We start from the raw sequence: 26,486 nt of genomic DNA, 5'->3' as shown, positions 1-26,486 counted from the left end.
AAAAAAAAAAAAAAAAAAAAAAAAAAAAAAAAAAAAAAAAAAGGAAGTCCCAAAGGAAATTCCACATGCCAGGACCTAACTATGAAGCACTGTCCCCGAACCAAGAAAATGGTTTCTGCAAAACCCAATGCTCTGCTGGTTTTCCTTAGACATAAACTTCACTTTATTTTATTTTTTTAAAAAAAGTTAAAAATACAGAAGGTTCAGAAACTGATTTTCTCCTGGCAGATATTCAAACTGCACCTTGAGGAGAAAGCAATCCTTCACTGAAATGTTTCTTTTTTTTAATTTTATTATTTTTTTTAAATCATCACCACCATTAGGACAGAGGCTGAGGAGCACTGACTCCACCACTAATTTGATGACGTAGTTTGATTCCAGATTCACATTTCCAGGTGACAAGAGTCCAGAAAACAGCCATGATAACTTCAGCCTTCGTTTAAGGTTTCTTTTACTGAACACAGCAGTGACCATTGGTATCTTTGAAGCGTAATCGCATCTTAGGTCGGTATTTCTCAAGGTAAAGCAGCTGTTTGGAATTGAAAGCTCCCCTCCTTTTCCTAAAATAAACAGAATGAAGGCGTCATATCAATTGCAAAAGTACGGCTTCAGTTATTGTGTATATTTCAAAGCAGATAGCCGCTCGCCGCACTGCAAGGTTTTTCCAGCCCCACAGAACTGCCATCTGGCTCGCTTCATTATCCACTGCCTCCTCTAGGAAAGGAGATCTCAACTGGGACATGGAACTCGGGATCTGTAGAGCTGAATTAGTCAAATCTATGGATTATAAAACGCTTTCATCCCTCATCTTACTGAGCAGACTACAGCATGCCTTTGGGTTGGGAGATTTAGTTTCCCTGGAGTCCACTGCCTCTCCTACAAGCAGAAGTGGTTGCTGAATGACATAAGGGGCACTCCACCCTCCCCTTGAAGATTAACATAATGTCTACATGTGTAGTATTAGCTAAGTGAAGACATGACAACCAAATACAAATATTTGAAGGGAGTTAACAAAGAGGATAATTTAACTTAATAAGAAAAAGAGGTAAAGCTAGAGTAGTGAGAGGAAAATCAAGAAAGAAAATTTAGGAGGACCAAGGAAGTCCTCTTGACAGTGAGATGCGTTAGGGAGGCAGCTGAAGACCTTGGAGCTCCAATAGCAACACAAAACATGTTTTTGGCACATGGTTGTATAGTATCTTCCTACCTGGTGGGCTTCATTTAAAGATCTGGTGCTATTACAAAAACCCCAGAACTTTATGCTCTCTCTCATTCAAGCACCACTTTTGCTGTTTTCCATGTTGGATGGCTGCCACCAGTTCCTGAGTAGACTATGCCCCTTCCACACATGACACCATCAGGATTCCTGATCTTTGGGCTCCTGCTGTAGATTGATCATGCTGCTTGGCCCAAGAGCTCTAGAACATCATGCTGCTATGGTAACTGGCCAAGCTACATTTGGTTTTGGTTCTTTAGTAATTTGTCAATGTCCACCTCAAGCAGGAATTTTATTAACTGATTCTCTAAGTTCTTTTGTTAGCATTTTACTTTCACTCCAAATGCACTGCGTCACAAACCGGTGCCTTAATTCTACATTGCTCTTAAAACACAACGATACATTGCATAGACAGACATAGGAGAGGGGAAGCGTGCTGGAGAGCTAGCTACTTTTACTTACTGCCTTATGAACTGAACTGCATCCTCATACTTCATTCCACATTCAATGAGAGCCAGTGCAACTAGGACAGGGGCCCTACGAAGAGAAATCAGTATTTATTTTAACCGTCTAGAGAACCAATGTATTGAACCCCTCAAAATAGATCATATTCGTCTATAAACAAACAGCTTAAGTATCCTGTCTTTAAATATTTTTCCTACAGCAAGCCATTTGCCTGCAGCATCTAATGTAAAATTCTCTTCAGCAGACAGCGCTGCGTCCAGCACCAAAATCAATAGCTCCTTCAGTGTCTGCCATGAAATAGTGATAATGGATTTTTATTCTTTACTTTTTTACTATAAAACAATTTTGTACGCTGCTGGCCATAAATAAATTTGAGGTTCATCTTTGGTACATTTAACTTCTTGTTACAACACAACTTTAATCCCATACAGACTAAAGAGATGCCCTGCTTTTGAAATGACAACATTGATACTTATTCCTTTTGCTAGGTTATATGTGGAACTTGAGGGGCAATGGAATAAGATTTTCGCCTGCAGGTCGCTATTCTGAAACCAGCTCAGCTGAGTAGGAAGCATATGTGGATGGCTGGTTCAGGGGTGCTATGTGAAGGGAGATGATGCTCTGAGTCCACTTCCTAGTGCTCAGTTGTTCATATTACCACTAGCACACAATTTACACTAGCACCTTGGTGGCAGAGGAGAGGTCAAGGATTGAACAGAGGTTGTAAACTGAACTACTTGACCTTACAGTTAATCAGGAACAAAACTGAGCAACTCTGGCAGGGCAGCTTGCAATGTCACTGCTGTGCAGTACCTGGATAAACACAACTTCAGTTTCCACTGCTGTCAGTCTGAAACCCCACAAGCACTAAATGCACTTTAAAAATATAAGTAGTAGAACAGACAACATTTGAGGTTTGATTCCCCAGCAGCATAAATGTAGTGCTTCCCAGGGCCTAAGCAAAACTTGAGACGTTCTTCCTTTTCTTTCTACAAAAAAGGAAACCCAAGAGGAAAACCAGAAAGGTCATTCTGAATGAATAAATCTAAAACCTCGTGTCTGTAATAACAGTAGATGTCAAACTATCAGCACACTTTGACTTAACGCTGGGCAAGAAACAGGAGGGTTTTAAATCATTTAATTGAGCTACAATATGTGGTCATCTTCCACCCTGCTCCCCCTCCCAAAAAAATCCTCATAGAAACAAGACAAAGAACAGAGTAGCAAATCATGTTAATTGCCAGGTTTTTGCATTACTCTGGTTTTTCCCTGCTTTAGCATTTCACCTCTCCACCTCTCCCCTAGGGGAAGAAATGGATTTAAGAACCAAGTTAAGACCAGCCAACCCGACTTACATGACTCTTCTTGATTTTTCTTTATCCCACCTTTCTGTGTTTTCATTATACCCAGTTAAGGATTTATATGGCTCCCACCCCCATCACAAAAGCATCTCAAGTATTTATCTCTTCGTTCCCAGCATGTAGGACAAGTAACGATTTGTTTACAGAACTTATTTGTTTACATTTGTGAGATTGGATGTTCTATTATTTAGCTTTCCCAATTAACTGAAGAATTGAATTTTCTTTTTAGTCGCAATCATGGTGACTCCTTCCTGGAGAAGGAGGAAATTGCATTTCGGACCCACAAAGAAATCATATGCGAGAGAGATCTCTCTTTACCCACCACTAAAATCCAGTCACCTTGGGTGAAACAGATCAACTTTTAAATAGCACATAGCACTAATGTACAACAGTTTAGAGGAGGTGGTGAATAGCATATTAGGTTGAAAACAAAGGAGGAAATTTAGGAGACAATATATGATTACTAAAATTGGATTATGGCCAGGAAGACACCTGGATTGAATACTCCACCAGGAAGTACCAGGGGGAACTCAGGCACAATGGACCTTGGTTTTGGGTCTTTATCAAAAAATGGAAACTCCTACAGAACAGTGTCCCTAGAATTATGCTGGGATGGTAGCCAGTACTAACACAGGAGTTACACCCATTGAATTTGTTATATTCTGCTGCATCTCCGAGTTCCCTCATGCAAGTACTGAACTAGCCTGACCCTGATTACCTTATGAAATCTGATTAAATGATTCAAAAGACTAATTTTAAATGACAGTCCAATCTGTCCACAACCACCTTCCACAAGTTTATTTTACATATTAAACTAGAGCTTTTACATTTTGGAAGAGGTCATTAATAATCTTGTCAGCTGTCCTAGGAATTAGATACTATAGAAATCCACACATCAGGAATAATCTTGGGGCACTCCCTTCCCAGACTGGGAGGGAAGGTGATGTGATCTGTGCGGGGAGTGGAGTAATGGGAGGTAGGAAAAGAGAGAGGGAAATGGCACACACATGACAATTTGCTTAGCTGTCAGTAACAAAACAACATTACAATCTCAAACAATACCTGTCCTAGTCTTAAAATGAATATGAAATCTGTAGCCCCTGTGGAAATAGATGTATGAATTGTATATTGGGGGTAGGCGATACAGCCAAGAATTAAGGGATTTAAAAAGAGAGACAGAACCAATATCCTGATTTACCAATTTGAGGAAAGCCAGTTTAAGGCTGATGGAGCAAATTACAATTCACTGGGTCCCCTAACCACCAAAAAGGCTATTTAACCTGCTACGTATCAATGTATTATTCCAGCATTCACACTGCTGCAGGAATGTGAACCTCTCTTTTCAGGTGCTTATAAGTGAAAAAAATTGCTCTGGTCTGCTTTCGAATGTCTCAACCTCAAAACTGTAAGAGTTTAAAAACTAGTTTGGGACTTTCATGCATCAATAGATAAAAGATAGCTTTTTTCTTTTTAAGTGACATTTTGCATGCCAATATTTCGTAACATTATTCAATGGCTTTGAATATTTGGAAGGCAACAAAAAAGAATCCAACCATATAAGGTGCTTATATAATCTCAAACTCCCACTGAAGTCAATGGAATAGAAGGCATTCAGAACCTTGTTTGCTCTGGGCCTAAGCTACAATGTATTTGGTTTATACTGCATATATACACATTAGGTTTGTCAAAAAGCACAAGAGATTTTTAGCAGAAAGATGCAATGCATTTTTCACTGCGTAGATTCTCTAATTCTTCTGGCACCATTATGATCTGTCAGATCAACTAGTGTGAACAAACAATCCAAGATGAAACAAGAGCTTTGAGATACAGTTGCCATGTCAACTACCATTTTAAAATTGTAGTAAGCTTCTTTGATTGTGATGGTGTGAAGTTGTTGATGTTACTTAAACATGGGTTTTGTTTTTGTTTTTTTTGTAACTGAATAAATGCAGCTATCTTCCAGAACAAAATCTTCAACTAGTTTATGTACGTGCTAAAGTGAATCCCTTACAAAACCAAAACAGCACAACACTTACCTTCCCAATCCTGCAACACAATGCACAGCAACACAGCAGCCAGGCTCTTCACGAAATTTGGTTTTCAACAGGTTTAGCCAGTCATCAACTATTTGATTTGGGGGTGGCGCTCCATCATCAAATGGCCAGTCCTTCGGGGGGAGAAAAGATTAGCTATAATTTTTGTGCAGGGATTACACATTGATAGAGAATGCAATCCACAATCAGTAGTAGGGCTAGTGGGAGAGGAGCAGGGGGCGGCACAGGCTTTTATTCAGTCAACATCCAAATTCTACACTGTAGCTATTAAACATGTAATTCCCTAGGATTCCAGATATGGATTCAATTATACCATAATATAATACTCAACAACATTAAAATGTCCTTAAACATTTTAAATTAAAAGCTAATTCACTAAAAATCAGCTAATTTGATCTAATGGAAATTGCTGACTAACGACTCAGTTGTAGAATGGACTTTGTGGAAAAACTAAACTGTCTTTGAAATATCACTGAAATTTTGTAATTAAACAAATCTGAATAAAGGAGGATGAAGAGAACTATGTAGACTTTTGCCTAAAAGTACACCACTTCAAAATACTATTTGTACCGTATATTCTGCATGGAAGAGTCTGAAAAGATTGCTGCACAACTATTCCACTGGATCAGCTTGTCCAACTGCAATGCATGGCATCTGATTAGGAAGAGGCATTTATACCTACCCTAGGTATTATCCACAATTACAAACACATTCCTCTTACTCATATGCAAAATATAGTGCTTAAAAATAAATGGAAAAGTGAAAACTGAGCAGCATCTATGATTTTTTCCCCATCTTATGAAAGATTGTCAAGAAAGTAAAGAACTGTCTGAATCGTACTGCATAATATGAACATGGCTATAAGTAAGAATTCTATGAGAGAGATGATTTCCAAACCTTTTTCACTAGATCATTATTCACTTTTGGAATCTATGCTTTCTGTTTAGAGTAGCTTTTGGAAAACTGAGGCTAGGTACACTTCAGAGCATGGTTTTGCATCCCTAACCATCCTGGCTAATAGCCACTGATGGACCGATTATCCTCCATGAACTTACCTAGTTCTTTGTTTAACCCTGTTCTAATCTTGGCCTTCACAACACCGTCTGGCAAAGAGTTCCACAGGTTGACTGTGCATTGTGTGAAGAAATATTTCCTTTTGTTTGTTTTAAACCTGCTAGCTATTAATTTCATTTGGTGACCCCTAGTTCTTGTGAAATGAAGAGTAAATAACACTCCTTTATTCACTTTCTTTACACCAGTCATGATTTTACAGACCTCCATCATATCCCCCTTAATCTCTTTTCTAAGCTGAAAAGTCCAAGTCATATGAAAGCTGTTCCAGACGCCTCATCATTTTTGTTGCCCTTTTCTGTACCTTTTCCAATTCCAATATATCTTTTTTGAGATGGGGCAAACTGATCTGCACGCAGTATTCAAGATGTGAGCATACCATGGATTTATAGAGAGGTAATATGACAATTTCTATCTTATCTATCCCTTTCCTGAGGCTTCCCAACATCTGGTTAGCTTTTTTGACCGCGGCTGCACACTGAGTGGATGTTTTCAGAAAACTATCCACCATTACTCCAAGATCTCTTTCTTGAGTGCTAACAGCTAATTTAGGCCCCATCATTTTATATGTATAGTTGGGATTATGTTTTCTAATGTGCATTACTTTGCATTTATCAACATTGAATTTCATCTGCCATTTTCTTGCCCAGTCACCCAGGTTTGTGAGATCCCTTTGTAACACTCTGCAGTCTGCTTTGGACTTAACTATCTTGAGTAGTTTTGTATCATCTGCAAGTTTTGCCACCTCACTGTTTACCTCTTTTTCCAGATCATTTATGAATATGTTGAACAGTACTGGTCCCAGTACAGACCCTTGGGGGATACCACTATTTACTTCTCTCCATTCTGAAAAATGACCATTCATTCCTACCCTTTGTTTCCTATCTTTTAACCAGCTACTGATGCATGGGAGGACCTGTCCTCTTATCCCATGACAACTTACTTTGCTTAGGAGCCTTTGGTGAGGGACCTTGTCAAAGGCTTTCTGAAAATCTACATACACTATGTCCACTGGATCTTCCTTGTGCACATGCTTGTTGATCCCTTCAAAGAATTCTAGTAGATTGGTCAGGTATGATTTCCCTTTACAAAAACCATGCAGACTTCTTCCCCAACAATCGTGTTCGTCTATGTGTCTGATAATTCTGTTCTTTACTATAGTTTCAATAAATTTGCCTGGTATTGAAGTTAGGCTTACCGGTCTGCAATTGCCTCTGGAGCCTTTTTTAAAAATTGGCATCACATTAGCTATCCTCTGGTCATCTGGTACATTAATCCCAAAGATACTATTATCCATTCCAGCCTCCTATTTCCCTAGTTTAATCTCTTTATTGCATACACTTGTTTACCAACACGTATAGTTCAAACAGGCTGCATCTAATTCTCCAGTTCCCTGCTTTCTCACTATGCCATCTGTCAAAGCAGGCTCACTAGCTGCCACATTCCACCATCTTTGTCTCTCTTACTAGTATATTACCTTATATCATGGCGAGAACTCAAGATCTGCTAAAATGCTCTGTTTCAGGAGTTTCATAAGGCTTTTGACCTCAACAGTTTTAAATAACAGATGCTAATCTCTGTCAGGCTGTGGTTTTAATCTTCATTATTTTTGTAAACAAATGTTAGCTTTAAATAGTGGCATGTCATTTTCTCAGCCAGCTGGTAATATAACACCATTTCTGAACGGTGACAGCAGCCTGTTTTGACAGAACTGGTTTCAAGAGGGACAAGTGGTTGTGGGTCATGCTGTTGAATATTCAGAGCCACTCTTAAATGCCAAAACACCACTGTGATGTATTAAGTAATGAAGATACTATCATGGCTGGAATCATCTGGCTCAAGTATGACATTAGCAGCAAATCTTCTCTGTCACCTCCTGTTTTCTGTTATCCTTGTCTGATGTCTAGAGGACTTGTTCCCTCTGCTGTTTTGCTCTCCTGCAACAAGAGTATACTAGGAGCAGTTACATACTGAATGCAGAGAGAAGGCTAGTTATCAAGGACAAGTGTGGCAAACATACAGGATCCTGTGTCTATAACTTAGAATTTGTAAGGCACTCAAATATCATGGTGCTGAGTACAATACAAGTTCCTAAATGGATATTTGGTCATCACTGCAGAAGTAAATTGGCTCTTCTGCACCATAATTGACATTGACCCATTTTCCAGTCAGCATGGTGTATGCACCTCACCTGTAAACAAGTCATTTTGACCAAAACACTGTCACACTCCTATGGAATTTTATGACAGCTATACATATGCATTTCAACAGAAATGTGGAGGTAGAAGGCAACTGCACCTCTGGTAGAAATAGGATTGCTCATGAACCTGTGCTGTCCTGGGCAGTTTGCTTTCCCAGCAGAGCAAACTGACTGCTATAATTCATTCATTTTGCTCTGGAAACACTATGGCTAATGGTTGTGCTGGAGCAGGGAGGATCATCCAGCAGAGAAACAATGCTGCAGTGAGGTAGGAGGCTCCCCACAACCTAGTGCTGAAATCAGAGCGTGACAGTACCCATTTCTAAATAACTCTGAGCCTTTTCTTTTGAAGTCATATATACGTTTAAGAGTAGGATCAAGCAGAACAGAACATATCCCACAAATACAAGTTCTGCAGAGTTGTGTGGATTTTCCTCCAAATTGCCCATGGTCTCTAGCCACAAAAATGAGAGGCAATAGAAGACTGACTACCTACAACTAACTGTTAAGCAAGGTGCAGCTTCTGGGATCACAGTGGAGAGACTGATGAGTCACTTCAACCTTTTTATTACATTGAAAAGTCACATCTGATATACTATGCACTGCCTCAAAAGTTAACATCTGCCTTCATCCCTAATGCCTTCACGCAGCTAACGAAAAATCAATCTAGACACCCCAAGCAATACCAGATTTCATTGTGCAAATCTAACCATAAACAGCACAGTTACAATATCTCAGATGTATTTCACAAAGTTACAAGCAGTTTACTGAACAAGCATATCAAAGTGAACTCTCAATTGTTATAGTAGTCACACAGTCCTGGGTCATTATCAGGCAGAAGCATGAATGCGAAACAGTGCTGGAACATCTGATTCACATTTAATGATTTTTCAGTTCAGAAAGAATTTTAAAAGAGAATTGTAAAAAGAATTTTAAAAGAGACTCACTAGAACTTGGATTCCTTCTTTTTCAACAGGAGCTTTATCATACGTGGCATCACAAACTCGCACCAAGGTTGTCACTCCATACTTCTTAAGCTCCTTTAAGAACAAGAAGGAAAGCAAACACATGAAGCATACTCCCAGAATGGGGAATTAGAGCATTTTCTCAACTTTAACAAAGCCAAATAAACATGCTATGCTGAATCAATGACCGTGTACATTGCTCTACAGTTCCATGGAGGAGACTAGATAACTGAGGAGCAAGGATAGCTCCAAGAGTCTCATCCAGTTCTAAGCTGGAAGGATGTGGTCTTGACGGACATTACGATGCGGGTTAAAAGGCCGGGAGGAGAAGAGGAATAGGAAATACCTCTGTGTCAGTCTCACCTAGGGTGAGAGGTCAGCGTGGGAAAACTGCCTTATAGGCATGCATTTGTAACAGCAAAATTAAAATAGCTACTTATACCCTGCATGCAGATTCTTTTTCTCTTGAAATAGAAGCATGGATCTGTCTGCCTCAGGCAATGCTGAGACATTTTGAAACAGAGAGGAACAGAACACACGCAGAACCATATTCTAGCTTCCTTGTAACGCACTAGAAGTAGCACATTGTGCTAGATAAATAATCAGATCAAACTAAAGCTGCCCCAGTTCATTTTGAAAGATCAAACAGCAAGCAGCATTTCCTCCTGTGCCTGTACCAGGAATGGCTCTTCAAAATTTTATTTTTACACTTTAATACCCCACATGCACTGTCCAGCCCAGGCTCTAGGCCCCTGGACAAGGTATTAGAAATATAATTCATAACAATAAAATGAAAACATCACATCAATGGGGGAAAAAAATCAGGGTTTCAGTCCAAATTAATCATTAGTATCTGAGCTGACTGCTGACAAAAAGAACATCTTCCTGAAAGGTGGAATCATGTTGATATGAAAGCTCAGTGTAGGATCACAAGATCTTACCAGAATGGAAGAGATCTATTAGATCAAATCTTCCCCCTGCAAGGGCATGATCTAGTCTCCCTAAAGGACTTATAAGAAGATATGCCATTGTTTGCAACAAGATGGGATCTAGTGGTATGCTGTACCAGTACTTCTCTGGTGATGCCATCTATTACTGCAAAATTTAAGCTTCAGTTTTAAAAAGTGTTTAAGCCCTTATGGTTTCAATTACAGTAATTTGGATATGACCCAATGTACAGAGGAAGTGACTCCATTCATCTCAGTTTAGTTTAAAGACGTAGTTTAAAAATGTCATTACTAATTCCATTACCAGAAATAGTTAACTATTCTGGGATTAGAAGGGGAGTTTGAGAATCACTTTTTTTTTTTTAATTAAAGTCTGACCTCTATATATATTACACTTGATCTTAGTCAAAAGGCCAAAGAGATTAATCAACCACTAGAGATCCTTATTCAAAAGCCAGAAGATGAGCCATGGCTCTCTGGGGCTAGTACATTTTGTTACATCAGACAACAAAGGTAAAGACAACATGCTAAGTCACCTGGCAAGTTATGGGGATGGCAGAGTAATACGGCTTGTCTACACCTGAAATGCCACAGCGGCACAGCTGCTGCGCCATTATAGTATTTCTGCATAGACACTATCTATGCGAACGGAAGGAGTTTTCCCATTAGCACAGGTAATCGACCTCCCCGAGAGGCAGTGGTTCGGTCAACGGAAGAATTCTTCTGCCAACCTAGTGCTGTCTACACAAGAAGTTAGGGTGGCTTAACTGTGTTGGTCAGGCCATGGATTTTTCACGCCATCTGATCCATGTAGCTGGGTCAACCTAACTTTTGATTGTAGACTGAGCCTAAGAGGAGTGAGCTTTATGGGCTCCAAAAGGAGTCCCATCCAGCCTCTCTCAGTCAAAAGATGTAGGACTTTGAAGAAAGGAAATCACCAAAGGCTTCCTTCTTACAGTCAGGAGAACTTTAAAAACAGTTTAATGAAACAAAGTACCTGATTTAAAAAAAAAAATGCTTTAACTAAGTATAAAGGGTATTTCTGATGGCATCACCCATGGTGGATCTGGGAGATGTGTCTCTCGTGCCGCTTTAGAAATTTCAAAACACAAGGAACGGGGGGGAAAAAAAAAAACATACGACTGTATGTGGCTACCTTACCTCTGTGAACTTGTTGAGGGTTGCATTGGTTGGGTTGTGAGTGATCAGGAAACGCATACTCTCATAAGTAATCTCCACTGGGGCTGGACGGTTCATAATGGCAAACAAAAAAATATATGTGGGGGCAAAAAAAAAAAAAAAAAAAAAAAAATCAATAACCCTTGAAACGTTTCACAGCAGAAAACATTAAAGAGACCACTAAAATGCCTGGGCTCGATCAGAACTATCTTTATTGACTTGTTTGTTCTTTAAGATTTTTCACTTCAAGAAAACCAGGTTTGCTTTAGAATCCACTTGAATTCAATTTAGGCCTCAATAACTGCAGGTGGTATCCTTCAGACTCCAAAAATTCTGACAACATGCAAGACTAGGCAGCCTGTACTACATTTAGGCACTGGTGAGGCAAAAAAAATAAGGACAGATCTTCTCTCCACTTTGTTTTCTTGATGCTTAGTTTTGCTTGAGTCAGTAAAAGGAATATGCTTCCAATATGCAGAAGATATCCCATATATTTGAGGGTGACCACTGTGTCTGGAGTCTTCAAGGCAAAGTAATTATGGTACGTAGGACACGCTCACTTGTCAGCCAGGGTGCTGTGCTGGGCCTGGCAGAAATCTGCCCTGATGCTCAGAATCGCCATAAATGTGTGACGTATATTCCAACAGAAAACCTAAGAAGAAGAAAAATGTCATATTTAAAAGGGATTGTTGCTTCTGATTGTACAGTGCTATTGAATACAGTGCACCCAGAAACCTCAACATAATTAAAGCATTAAGCGTTAAACAAACAAGCCTGCTTTTGAAAGTACTTTGATGTACACTGAACATCTTTTATTGTAATACCAAGAAGCATTCCTGTATTATGTTCTCTCTTTTAGCATGATGGATGACAAATATTCTACAAAATCTCAGTTAATCAAAAATACCAGAACTAAAGATGAAATAGCATCATCATACACTCAGGTAGCTCATAATTAAACATCTACAATAGAAAGCAGCAGACGTTCTCCACAGCCAAACAATCTGTATGGAACTAGATAAGTTCATGGAGGATAGATCCATCAATGGCTACTAGCCAAGAGGGTCCAGGATGCAACCCCATTCTCTAGATGTCCCTAAACCTCTGACTGCATGAAGCTGGGACTGGATGACAGAGGATGGACCACTAAATAATTGTCTTGTTCTGTTCATTCCCACTGAAGCATCTGGCACTGGCCTCTGTTGGAAGACAGAATACTAGGCTACATGGACCAGTGATCTGACCTAGTATGGTCATTCTTATGATCTTAATCTGTAAATCAGCCTACCTTTCATAAGCTATTTATGTAAGTTCAGTTTCAAAATGGCTAGATAACAGAGTTTCACTAATCAGATCATCACTTCCCTCAAGTAAATATGAATAGCACGAAAAAGAAGCAGAACAACTCACTGCTAACATTTTGTAAAGCAGGATTCAGAACACACAACAGAATGGAATACAGCAAAATTCTAATTCTACTTTGGATCAATGCTGATTTTACCAAAGTTAGGACATTCATCAGCTAAGGCTACGTCTACACTGAAACTGCTACAGCAGCACAGCTGCAGCACTGCAACTGTGCCATTGTAGCACTTCCAGGGTGGATAAAAATCAATGATTTAAAAAAAAAAATGGATTTTTTATTTAATTTGGATTTTTTTTGATAAAATGCTTTTTGAGGAAAAAACCTAAAGATAGTTTTACTTAAGATACATTATAGGTCAAAGATATCTCATTGTGGAATAGGGGTTATAAATTCTAATTATCATATGAGACAATATATTCATGTAATGTTTAAGAAAAGTTTTGTAAATGAGTTCGAATAGTTCATGGATTAGGGACCCATTTTTATGGGGTTCCACAGGCTTCTGTATATATTATTTAGGTTAATCTTTCTATCTACCCAATGGGACTCAGGGCTCAGTCTAGAAGATACCATCAGAGATGCTTAGTTTTGCAGTTCTCAAGCTGTGGATTTGTGTTTCCAGAGGTAACATGCTTGTTAACAGCAAAAATGTTTTTAAATAAATAAATAAATAATATATAGAGGTGAGAAATAACAGACCTCAATCCTATTGTCCCTCTGCAAATTTGTGTACACAGAATCAATCCCTTACCTCTCTAAAAGTGCACAAGTTTCAAAAAGTTCAATGAATAGAAGATTGTTGGGGGCGGAATAGATCTGGACAAGGAGAAGTAGTCTGGAGAAAAAATGTGAGAAGCGAGGGACATATGCTTGTTTTGTTAAAATATTATGTGTTTGCGGTTGAAGAAAAAAATCCAGAATACTTAAAGTTGGTGTTTTAGTTAAATAAAACAATTTAAATGTCTGTCTGTCTCCTAATACAGCATAGCAAGAAACTCCTCCAAATACTAATGATTAACCTGTTGAATTGGAGATATTTATAAAGTCATTGGGAGGTGAACTATCTGCTTCAATTACCTTTGGTACATGAAATAACCAAACAATCATTCATTTTCTGATATAGCTGTAAAACTAATCTGCAAAGTTTTTAAAATAAATCACTGTTTAAAAATGTATAGGGTGTACCTTCTAAAAATGAAACCTACATCTATCTCTGAGTTGTGAAAAATATGTATTAAGGTTATAACAACCAACAAGAATGCACTTTTATGTAGAAAACCATGATTAAATTGAGTCTTCCTGACTAGTGATTTAAATCAAATCCACCCTGAGTGCTTCAGTGTAGACCATCACTACAGCGACAGGAGGGGTTCTCCCATCACTGAAGTTAATCCACCTCAGTGAGAGGCGGTATCTAGGTAGACAGAAGATTTCTTCCTTTGACCCTGCACTGTCTACACTGGGTGTTAGCCAGCTTAACTACATCTCTTAGGAGTGTGGATTTTTCACACCCCTTAGAGACATAGCTATGGCAACGTAAGTTTTCAGTGTGGACCAGCCCTAAAACAATGGAGTAAGAGTATGGAATTATTATAGGCTGAACTGGTAATGCCACCATTAAGATTGCTCAATACTTCTAAGACCCTGCTTTCAGTTGCTTATAACTTTGCCAAACTTCAACCATTCGGGCTGAAATTTTCCATGCTGGCTGCCTGCCTACCTCAGGCTGATTTTTTTTGGGGGGGGGGGGGCGAGGAGAGGAGGGTGTTGGGTGCGAGGGAAGTTTCAGATAAAATAATTCAGTCATTACTGAGAAAGAGATTAGAGGAAAATATGTGTTGTTCATGTTAGAAAAACTGTATAGCCATTTTGCCGAGAAGCTTTTGCATCTCATACTTTGGAGCAGGGTCTTGACATTTGGCAAGGAGGTTGCCTTCATGTAACGAAGATGCTTTTTGCCATCCCCATGAAAATTTGCCAAAATTAGGCCAAGTTATAAGACTATGAAAATTCTCAGTTCACACACACTCAGCAGAGACTTTAGAGTTTGGCACCTAAATTCACTGAAGACTGTCTGCACTGAGCATGCTCCAGTCCATGGCTGCAAGGGCTGAGCAGACTTCCCTGCAATTGCTGCTCCTCCCAGCCAGAACTACTATGGTGCCAGGCATCAGAAAAAGTGGTTTTGTTGGCAGAGCTCTGTTAGTTTCCGTGGCAAAATAAGATACCGGCAAAAGCACTTTTGTGCCAGTATAATCTCCATCCTCATTAGGGCTTTTGTCAGTACAGAAATGTCGTTAAAAACTCACACCTGTAACCAACATGAATAAACCAGCAAAAGTTTCTAGCATAGATCTGACTGAAATGCAGAGGGGTGAGGAGCCAGGCCAGGCTGGGGATGGGACATAATCCAGTAGGAACTAGTCTGAAACCACAAGCTCATTTCAAAGGCAACCAAACATTTAACGGTAAGAACTTTTACTCACTGCCAATCTTATTCAAGTTTGCAGTAATGAGGGATGTACCATCCACTCCTGCCACATATAAGTCACATGAAAGATGTTTTATACTACATCAATAAGATGTAACAAGTTTAATTCTGCCATGAAGTATATAGACACAGACCCACCCCATTGCTGGAAGCAAACTAGATGGGCACACTTAAGGGTGAAATGCTAAGCAAAACAGGAAGTGTGCCTTTTACTGCTATGTTTAGCACGACAGTGTCTTTTTTCCTGCTTGTTTTTAAGCAGAGAAAAGTCAGGTTGATGCTTCCTTTCCTGAAGGATTTTAACAAGATCTTTGGAGGAGTGTGATGACTGTAGGCAGAAATCTGAGCTGGGACAGTTACTACTCAGGTTTTGGGCTTCCTCTGATATCACCATGACAGTCCAAGATTTTACCAAGTTGTCTAGCACACAAAAAGTCAGTCAGTAACATATTCCTCATGTAAAAATGACAGAAAAGAAGTTCTGAATAATAAACTTCCATAACCAATCTTTGTACAAAGGAGTAACGAGCACCAAGTTTTCACCCTTAGACAAGGAATTCAGCTTTACCCAGTGGGAGCAAGGCAAACCTCACCAGCATGGTCTTATCCACTATGAATAATTTCAGATAAAATAGACCCTTAAGCTAAAGGGGGAAAAAGATACATAAAAATAAGAGCACTTAAAGCTACAGAAATATGTGACAGCAACTTCTTTTTTAAAGACGTAGCCTTAACCAATGGCAGAAAATATAAGAAATGCAAAATTGACATTTTATAGTCACTAGCCTAACACTTGAACTAAAACATCAAAATGGCCCACACAATCAATTACCTTTTCTCTGACACCAAGTCAAAAATCAACTGCAGAACAGCAATTATTTCCTTAAAGAGTTGCTTTCAAAGCCAAAAAAAATAAATTTTTAATTAGGATGCCAGAGGCAAGAACAGGGATGCTTTTAGTCACCTTACCCAACCCTAACAGTTTTTATTCTAAGTGACTGAAATTCAGATTTCTAGAATGAACCTTGGAATATTTATCAGTTTAATAATTACAGGATTACATTATAAGTTCTCTCCCCAGAAGGAAGAGTTCCAGCTAATACATCACAGTTAAGTCCTTGCACCTGTCAATTCATGAGAACTAGTCACAACTTTATCTTGTACACATTTCAAGAATTCAAAGCAAACAGATTAATTGTGATGTCTTACAGTCTGCTACAGCTCTGATGTACTTAGTAAAAAAAGCAACAGAGGGTCCTGTGGCACCTTTAAGACTAACAGAAGTATTGTGAGCATAAGCTTTCGTGGGTAAGAACCTCACTTCTTCAGATGCAAAAAAAAAATTACTAAAGTAATGGCATATGCATGTGTTCAGCACCTGTAAACTCTTGAGCAAAAGCAAAGTGGTCCTCTTTCAGGCAGAAACAGTGTTTTCCATTTAAGCATATACTGAGAGTCAACTGACACTTTTTAGACAGTGGCCTGAAGAAAGAATAGTTATATCAAAAAGGAAAATTATAAAGTTAACTTTCTTACTCTTGAGGACCTGATAAAGCTGTTTAAATAGGTGGGACAGTTCAGCAGTTTAGTGATCATGCAATAATACATAAGAGGAGAGTCCCTAGCATCCTGACAGCACTATGGAAGCACAACAATCTCTGGTGGAGAGAACATTTTCTTTTATTGTTCTAAAACTACCCGTTCTGACATTCTTCAAGCAAATGATTGCTCTGAAAGGAAGGAGCCTCCTCCAACTCTATTCAACTATACTGGGAGTTGCAGCAACATCTGGTCACTGAGGTTACACTTCTCCCATTCAACAGCAAATCAAAGAGTTACACTCTACCCAAGTTTCTTTTCCCAGGATAAGAGAAACATCCACAAAGTTTGATGTCTTTATTACAGTACACAAAGGAGACAATATGTTCTAGTGAATTAGGTGTGGGACGGAGAGTCAGAAACTCAGAGTCCTAGTAATGGCTCTACAACAGCTCACTGGGTGGCCTCCAGCAAGTCATTTAGACCATGTCTATGATACAGGTGCTTCAGCACCATAGCATAGATCAGGGGTCTCAACCTCAAATGACCATGAGGGCCACATGAGGACTAGTACATTGGCCCGAGGGCCGCATTACTGACACCTTTCCCTCCCACTCCCACTCCACCCCTTCCATGAGGCCCCGCCCCTGCCCCGCCTCTTCCCACCCCTTCCCTGCCCCCATTCCAATCCCTTCCCCAAAATCTCCACCCCAACTCTGCCCCCTCGCTGCCACCAGGGGGTGCAGGAGGGGTGTGGGGTGTGGTGGGGGCTCAGGGCAGGGAGTTGGGGTGTGGGGTGCAGGAGGGGTGAGGGGTACAGCAAGGGGCTCAGGGCAGGGGGTTGGGGTGCAAGGGAGTGCAGGGTGCAGCAGGGGGATCAGGGCAGTGGGTTGGGATGCAAGAGGAGTGTGGGGTGTGGCAGGGGGTCGGGGTGCAGGGTGCAGCAGGGGGCTCAGGGCAGGGGGTCGGGGTGCAGGGTACAGCAGGGGGTCGGGGTGCAGGGTGCGGCAGGGGGCTCAGGACAGGGGGTCGGGGTGCAGGGGGCTCAGGGCAGGGGTCAGGGTGCAGGGGGGGTGCAGGGTACGGAAGGGGGTTGGGGCACAGGAGGGGTGCGGCATGGGGCTCAGGGCAGTGGGTTGGGATGCAGGAGGGGTGCAGGGTGAGGCAGGGGGTCAGGGTGCAGGGTGCGGCAGGGGGTCGGGGTGCAGGGTGCGTGCAGGGTACAGCAGGGGGTCGGGATGCAGGGTGTGGCAGGGGGCTCAGGGTGCAGGGTACGGCAGGGGGCTCAGGGTGCAGGAGGGATGCAGCATGGGGCTCAGGGCAGTGGGTTGGGATGCAGGAAGGGTGAGGGGTGCGGCAGGGGGTCTGGGTGCAGGAGGGGGGAGGGGTGTGGCAGGAGGTCGGGGTGCAGGGTATGGTAGGGGGTTGGGGTGCAGCAGGGGGCTCAGGGCAGGGAGTTCGGCTGCAGGAAGGGTTCGGGGGGCAGGATCTGGCCCGGCGCGTGCCTGTCTGCCCAGCCCCCGCAAGAGGATGAAACGTGGGGAAGGGGGGGCGGAGGGGCTGTGTGTTTCTGTTGCTTGAGGCACTGCCTCCAGCAGCTCCCATTGGCCGCAGATCCCCGTTCCCGGCCAATGGGAGCTGCTGGGTGCTCTGCCTAAAGTAACAGCCACACACAGCCCCTCCGCCCCCCCTTCCCCACGTTCCAGCCTCTTCCCGGAGCTGCGCAGGGCAGGGCAGGGCAGGGAGGCAGGCAGGGAGCCTGCCCTGCTCCCGGTGCTCGTCCGGCCGCCGCTCTGGTAAACACTGGGGGAGGGCGGGGGGGCTGCGAGGGGCTCGCGGGCCGCAGAAAATCACCCTGCAGGTCGCATGCGGCCCGTGGGCCGCGTGTTTGAGACCCCTGGCATAGATGCTTCCCACAGAGACGGAAGGAGTTTGCCCGTTGCAGTACGTAATCCACCTCTCCGAGCAGCAGTAGCTAGGCTGACAGAAGAATTCTTCCATCAACCTATATGCGTCTACACAGATGGATTTTTCACACCTAAGCACTGTAACTATGTCAACCTAACTTTTAAGCATAGACCAGGCCTTATTTTTGTTATCTCAATTCATCATCTGTAAAATGGGGCTAATAATCCTATAATACTCCCATGGGGGCAGTTACTGTTTATTTAGTTAATATCTGAAGAATGATTTGAAGATGGAAAGCAGGGGTAAGTCAATTTTGTGTGTGTCAAGGTTCAAATTTCTTGTTCGAGGTATAGTCAAGGTCCAGACTCCAGAGAAAATCATAAAAACCTCAAACAACGATAATTGTTGTCAAACAACATCCTGAGTCCCGGCGTGCCTGCAGTGGGGCTGAAGCCCTAAGTCCTGGTGCGCCAGGACTCCAGCCCCATGGGAAGTGCACCAGAACTTGGGACTTCAGCCCCAACAGGAATTAGGGCTTCAGCCCTGTGGGAGGCATGCCAGTCTGAAGCACCCCCCCACACACTCCCATGGTGCTGAAGCCCCAAGTTCTGGCACACCCCACGATCCGCTGAAAAGCCTCTGGCGGTCCAGATTTGGACCATGGGCCATCTATTGATTACCCCAATGTAAAGCTTTGTATTTAATGTCTGAAGAATGATTTAAAGATGTGAAATGCTATGTCAGGGGTTCTCAAACTGGGGGTCAGGATCCCTCAGGGGGTCGCAAAGTCATTACATGGGAGGTCGCGAGCTGTCAACCCCCACCCCAAACCATGCTTGCCTCCAGCATTTATAATGGTGTTAAATATATTTAAAAGGGTGTTTAATTTATTAGGGGGGGTCGCACTCAGAGGCTTGTTATGTGAAAGGGGTCTCCAGTAAAAAAAAGTTTGAGACCCATTGTGCTACGTGTTAAATAGATGAATATTTTGAGCAACTATACTGTATGCCAAGTTAAATAAGCATCTAAAGACTATTTGGTTGTCTATATGCACATTTGCCCCCAAACTCTTAAATACCATAATGTAAGGGAAAAATGTATATCCGTGAAATAACCTTTTTTAAGGAGTTAAGGAAAACCCTATTATCCAGATCAAAAAGCCCCTAAATCCAGACAGTAAATTTAAATATCTTTCACTTTGCCAGTCAAGATATCAACAGGCACTTAATCCTGGGAGCACTGACTGGCCATTATGATTGATCAGAATGAAAATATAACCAAGCTTCAACCTCAATGAATGCCACAAAATGAACAATTTGAGGTAGTTTTGATTCCCAGTTTCTGTTCTTCAGAAAGAGGGAAGATGAACGTGAATGGCTACCAAAACATTGCAACTAGGTTGTCTTCGTATGGATAATTTCATTAAGTATTATGTGACAGAGGCAAGAAGGCATCCAACACCTCAGTACTACAGTGAGCTGTGACTGGTCTGTTACAAACCAGAGTAGGCCTTGCACTGACATGATTCATTTTGCTATTTAGACACCTTTATAATAGCCTCATAGCACTTGATATGATCTAAAAAGACATCTTTATTAGCTAAATGACATGCAAAAATATTGTATAACTTGCAAGAGTTATGCTTAAAAACAGATGGAAGAAGACCCCTATATTAGCCTCTAAAGTTTTATTTTAAAAAATGCTACATCATAGTCACTTATTTTTTTAGATGAACCAAAAACAGTCAAATACGATTTCTGACTTGACAGACAGAAGGCAATGTTAAATGTGTGAACTTTAGCAATGGCATTTAAATTTGATTTTATACTTAGAGATTACCTACTTTACTATGGATTGATACCTAAATCAAGTCCTTCGACTGTGCAAAATCCTTATACTTCTGTATTTATCCTGCACAAGATTAGCAAAACAGTCCTCCTGACAAGCAAGTATCAACAATCATAAGGTGCTTCCTGGCTTCACCACCCCTTCCAAAACTTACATTTACAAGTGTTTCCCTTGCTACATCAAGGCAGTTAAACAGATTGCAACAGCTGCAGCTTCCCAGGATTGCAAGACACAGATACTTTGGGAAAGGTTAGTTGGATCACCTTTCAAAATAACCTAGTGCACAGGATGCAAAGCAAAACCTGCTAATTTGCAGTTTATATTAAAAGAATACCTTCAGTATTTGTGAGAACAGCATCTTGCAATCCAGTTTATGTTAACTCATTTTGTTCTCAGTTGAATTCTACATTTGATATTCTTTTAATGAGATTACTTAATAGTCATAAACTGCTGAACTTCCTTTCTTTCCTTCCCGCTCATAAAAATCTTAATTCCTGTGTTTTACACCTACATACTTGCAATAAGTGACATGGAGTTTTGTTTTGGTTTTTTTTTGGGGGGGGGGGAGGAGGTAGAGTGCTACAAGACTTGTGTCCTAGAAAAATTCCAATTCTCATTTATATTGTGGCCTAACTAGACTTCCTTTGTAATTTAACTTGACTACATTACACTTCACTTCCTGTTCCCATGTAGGGCTGCTACATTCTACCTCATGTGCGGTGGATGTGAGAAATGTTAATACTACACAGTTTGCATGCAATGTAGTTGTAGCCATGTTGGACCCAGGAAGAAGAGCTCTGTCTGGCTTGAAAGCTTGTCTCTCTCACCAACAGAAGTTGATCTAATAAAAAAAAAAATATTACCTCACCTACCTTGTCTCCCTAATACCATACAGGTACATTCTGAAGTGCCTTGGGGGTTCTGCTGGATTCAAAAGGTGCTTTGTAAGCAAAAGATTTTATCAGGATTCTAAGATTTCTCCAATCTAGTCACGTTTAGCACAATGGACAAACGTGCAACACTGAAGCGTCAAGAACTCAATTCAACGACAATTCTTTTTTAGAATACACTGTCTAACTGTATAGAGAACAGAATGCTAGTTCTATAGTTTCTTGGAAACAATTCTTAAACGTAATCTCTAAAGGAAGCTTGTTCGTAATGACACGTGCCTGGAGAGGGGAGAAGTCAAGAAATTCTACAGTTCCTTACCACCCACCCCTGTGAGTTCCCTACCAATTTGCTGACAAGCTCTGCTGATGACTCACTCATTTCCTTTTGCTTGAGCCAAGTCACTCTGTTCTCTGCCCTAAAACAAGGCAGGTTTACCTCAATTTTCTGCTTCATAAGACAGACAAATATCAAATATTCAGTCTAAGGAGTCAATTTAGCAAGAGAAAATAAAAGCAGTCAGGTGTTTTTCACAAGACAACTCTCTTTCCAATCTGGCACTAATCTTGCATCAAAACTTCAGTGAAGATGGGAGAAAACACTTGCCTTTTCCAAATTTGAGAGAGCTCAAACAATTAATATAACCAACAGCACAGGCACTGTTTAACACAAGAAAGAGAAAACATCTCTATGCCTAGTTCAGCAGCGGGAAGCGACCAGATACTCCATTTGGATTTCCAAAGATAATCTACTGAGTATGTGCTTTATGCCAAAGAAGTTTCTGTTTGCTGAGAGGCAGAAGCAGCTGTGAAACTGGAAATAGTGTTTTAATTTTTTGTTTTTAACAATCCTCATGTTTAAAAACAGCTCAGAGAGGAGCCATATTTAAATATTATTTAAGTACAGTTCCCAAACAACTCCACCTGGGCTCCTAAAAGTGAAAACAATTTCAAAATAATCAAAAACAATGGGCCCACCTAATGAAGCGTGATGAGCTTAAAAGCTCTTGTGTTCAAAATATAGAACTGTGTTTAAATTGCAAAGAAAAAAATTAAAATGACCTTAAATGACATTTTACATATAGTCGCCTTATATATAAGTGAGATTTATGTTATGTTTTAACAGCCCATTCCAAAATAAGTTGTGTGAAATTTTTTTGCATCAAGTGCCATATTTTGGAAAACCAGGAAATTAACTTCCCTGGCAACACACAAGCCAAATATATATATTTTTAAGATTCAAAATGACAAATAACACAAATCAGAAATACTAACCCATCAAACTGGAAGCAAACATAGTGGTGTTTTCACAGCATTAAAGCAAAAGAGAGTAAAGATATTATTCAGTAAATAAAGTTAGAGTAGGAAAACTATTTCTTGTACCACATTCATCTCACTTTAGTTTGTCTACACTTGAAACACCGCTGTAGCACTTCAGCATAGACACTATCTACACTGATAGGAGGTGATCTCCTGTTGGCATAGGTAATCCACCCCCCCGTCTACACCTATAGGTTAGGTTGGCTTAACCACATCGCTCAGGGGTGTGGATTTTCCACATCCCTGAGCGACGTAGCTGGGTTGACCTAACTTTTTAGCATAGACCAGGCCTATGAGTTAACCACGTCTCTACTGGAAAATTGATAACGTATAGTGGAAAGTTAAAGGCCAAGGGCGCACATACTAAGAGCCATGTTCAATCTCCACTGAAATTTATAAGTAAATATAAAATGAGCTTTTAATAGGCAATTGTTAAAATTCAAAGAGATGAGCAACACAGTGCTTTCAGGCATAGCCAGATTTTCTGTATATGAGACCTAAAAGAATGAGTGTTTAGAGTGGAAATGATGGAAACAAGAGAACATGACAGAGGTATACAAAACAATGATCAGAGCGAAAAAGCCAGTACTCCTACTGATAAACGCTCTCATAAATCACAGAGAGACACCAATGAAACTGAGGGGGTAACAAATTTAATACTGATAAAAGGAAACTTTTTTTAACAAACACCCAGCACAATTATCCTATGGAGCTCATTGCCAAAAGATATGATATTGACACCAGAGCTTTAGTATGCTTAAAAACAGGCTTAGATGTTTAATATTAAAAAAGATTAAAATTAGGCTATATATTAAAAAATCATGCTTAAATCATCCACTAAGATGGGGATAAGAAAAAAAATTCCTCTATGGTTACAATATTTTAAATTGTCTATTATGAGGTTCCTGTCTGAAATATCTGCCTAGACAGATCTCTGGTCTTACCAAGCATGGCAACTCCTATGTTCCTATGTGTTAAAAAGGTATTTACCTTAACCCTGAATCTCCAAGCCCTAAGGTGCTGCACTTTCAGTGTTCAAACAGTAATATTTACATGGAGACATTCTGCACTTTCTTCAACTCTTTAACAAGTGACTAAAGTACCAGACTAATCTGATTATAATAGGGAATACATTTATACATAACAAAGAAAGCTAATTCACTAGTTAGCATGGCTTACAACTGAGGTACTTCCCCCTCAAAAGCAATCCAAAAGTGCCACCCCTAAAGTTTGCAGAAACCATGAGATGCTAAAATAGTATTATAGTAGCTAATGAATCATTCTGCTCATCTACAGACTCTCATTTGAACCCAATAAAAAAAAATTGCCTTTATATGAACGGTCTACAATACGGGTTCTCTCTAGAAGAGGGAGTCTCCAGAATTGTACTTTAGTAAGTCCTCTCCCAGAGGCCTCACAATAGTTAACCAATGCAGCATTCCACAACAGGGCAAAGTACAGAGGCAAGAACTGAGAGACAGACTATGTTCACAGTTCTGATACAGAAAACATAAGTTCCCACTTTCTGAATTGAAAACTGACACTTACAATTAGAGGTAATTAAGAATTATGAAGTTGACCCTCTATTTCTGTTAGAGGCACACACAAGATTTGCAGCTAGAGCCACGTCTCATTAAAAGACATGCACATTCATAGAAATGCATTCCAGCATAGCATTCTGACCGATATTTATGTTCCTACCTCTTGTCAAGCTCTCAGTCTATAAAATGGATAATTTCTTTCCATCAGTTGGGCTTATAGAAGTCAAACATTTCTATACTTTGAGTCACAGAGTGGTCTTTGGTTTTTTTTTGTTTTTTTAACACTACTACTGCAGTTGTGAGTCAGAACCTGTGCTGTTCATCCAGGGGGTTCACAATCCACTTTCCATTTACACAGGAGCTTTTGAAAAAGGCAACCTTCTTCCCACCCCCAACTGAAAATGCCCTGAGAGAAAAAGCAGCTTGTGACTAATCATGCTAAGGAGGCACAGGAGGAGTCACCAGCACAACTCAGCACGGCACAACCCACCCCATAGGCTCACACACAAACCACTTCTCGCAGCACCTCAATCCCCACACCTCCCCCCCCCCCCCCGGCCCCGCCATGCCATGCCTCCACTGGGCCCGGGCCAGCCTCCCCTTCCCTCCAGGGCCCATGTGGGCTGTACAACCCTCAACCTCCCCTAGCACATACTGCCCCAGCACCCCCCCCCCCGACACACCTGTGCAATCCGCCCCCCACGTCACCCTACTCCCCCCCGGCCCATCCCCCCAACTCACCCCCACCAGCAACTGCTCAGAGCCCTTCCTTTACCCCCCCCGCCCCCGCCCCCGCCGGGGCCCGGGCCCGGCTCCTTCCACCCCCACAGGCGGGAGGGTAACCAGGACCCCAAGGGCCTAAGGTCCCAGGGGCCTCACCACCCCTCAGCCCCCCAACACCTCACACCAGCCCCCCAACACCCCAGGCCCCCGGGCCCCCCCCCCCCCGGCAGCCCCCACCTCCCCCGGCTCCTCCTCACCTGGGTGCGCCCCCCTCCTCTCCCTCCCCGCGGCCCGACCCCGGCTCCTCACCCTGGGCATTGAGCGCGGCCGTGTCCGTCGGAGCGGGCCCGGCGCCTCCCACACACCGGGCAGGGAGGGGGCGCGGCGACGGCGGCAGCCGCTCTGCCGGCGGAGGGGGAATGACGAACGAGCCCGGCCGGTTGGAGCCGCAGAGACCGTGAGTGAGCCCGCCTCGTCCGCCGGCTCCCCCGCGGGAAACGGCTCCTCCTCGCACAGACAACCCCCCCGCGCCGCGCCGCGCCGCGCGATGGCATGGCCCGCGCACGCTCCCCCGCCAGCATTGGTATGGTCCACCCCCCCAAAGCCGCCATTGGTATGGCCCGCCCTCCCCCCAGTCCCGGCATTGGAATGACCTAGTCAGTCACTTCCCATCAGCGTTGGTACAGGCCTTTCCCCCCCCGAAAAACGGCAGGATGTGGCCGCTCTTGCCCCCTGATTGCCATTGGTACGGCTCATGTCCCCCAAACTGGCAATGGTATGGTTGCCCTAGCATTGGTATAGTCCCTCCCAAATATAGCATTGGCATGACCCATCCCACATTGGAATAACCAGTTCCCGGCCAATTACCGTCTCTCACCCCCCGTAAGTCAGCACTGGTTTGGTCCAGGCCCCCCCACCAGAAATAAAATCAGTATTGGAATGGCCCATTTTCCCCAAAACCTCATTGGCTTGGCCTAGGTGCCCTTCCCCCCTATCAGTAGTGTCAGGATGGCCCCTTCCACTTCACAATCACAATTGGAATGCCCCATTCCACCCCAACAATAGTGGTGGTATGGCCCACATGCTTTTCTGGTATAGATGCCCCCCCACACATCTTGGTTTGCCCTACTCTGCTCCTCACATTGCCCCTCCCCCCACCACTTCCACTTTCTTTCCCTTTGCTTGTCAGGACCAGCTGGACCTGCACCTGCCCTCTGCTGGAAGGGGCTGGAACTGCTCAGCTGGGTATCAAAAGCCCTATACTGCTAATGGTGATTCCCCTCTAGACTCCAGTGCTTTGGAAACAGGAGGGACCAAGTTCTATACCTGCTTGCTGTGAAATTTGTAGTGACAGCCAGGAAGTTCCTAGCTGGCCATGGATTTGTTGCAGTAATGATAAACAGAC

The 26,486-nt window shown here is 42.1% G+C and overlaps 1 protein-coding gene across 3 annotated transcripts; it reads right to left on the bottom strand.

The window, feature by feature from the left end:
- Positions 1-152: 152 nt before the first annotated feature.
- Positions 153-25,575, bottom strand: PTP4A2 (protein tyrosine phosphatase 4A2). Of its 3 annotated transcripts, none has more exons than XM_024199269.3 (6): positions 25,391-25,575; positions 11,441-12,110; positions 9,315-9,407; positions 5,079-5,209; positions 1,679-1,753; positions 153-560 (listed from the first exon to the last, which is right to left on the bottom strand). In XM_024199269.3, exons 2-6 carry the CDS (start codon positions 11,534-11,536, stop codon positions 452-454), a joined length of 504 nt encoding a protein of 167 aa, XP_024055037.1. In that variant the 5' UTR covers positions 11,537-12,110; positions 25,391-25,575; the 3' UTR covers positions 153-451. The 3 variants fall into 3 exon arrangements, with proteins under 3 accessions (XP_024055037.1, XP_024055038.1, XP_024055039.1); XM_024199270.2 differs by lacking the exon at positions 25,391-25,575 and adding an exon at positions 25,339-25,357; XM_024199271.2 differs by lacking the exon at positions 25,391-25,575 and adding an exon at positions 24,519-24,537.
- Positions 25,576-26,486: the final 911 nt, after the last annotated feature.

This window comes from Terrapene carolina, unplaced genomic scaffold, assembly GCF_002925995.2.
Source record: "Terrapene carolina triunguis isolate 2854851 unplaced genomic scaffold, T_m_triunguis-2.0 Scaffold236, whole genome shotgun sequence".
Lineage (NCBI taxonomy): Eukaryota > Metazoa > Chordata > Testudines > Emydidae > Terrapene > Terrapene triunguis.
The sequence above is the reverse complement of the archived record's forward strand: the minus strand, read 5'-3'. Positions and strand labels throughout refer to the sequence as shown.

Coding starts and splice junctions, on each gene's coding strand:
- PTP4A2 (XM_024199269.3), bottom strand. CDS start 11,536: ATGAACCGTCCAGCCCCAGTGGAGATTACTTATGAGAGTATGCGTTTC. Junction 9,408..11,440: donor CCCTCAACAAGTTCACAGAG/GTAAGGTAGCCA, acceptor TTGTTCTTAAAG/GAGCTTAAGAAGTATGGAGT. Junction 561..1,678: donor GCAGTTCAGTTCATAAGGCA/GTAAGTAAAAGT, acceptor TGTTTATTTTAG/GAAAAGGAGGGGAGCTTTCA.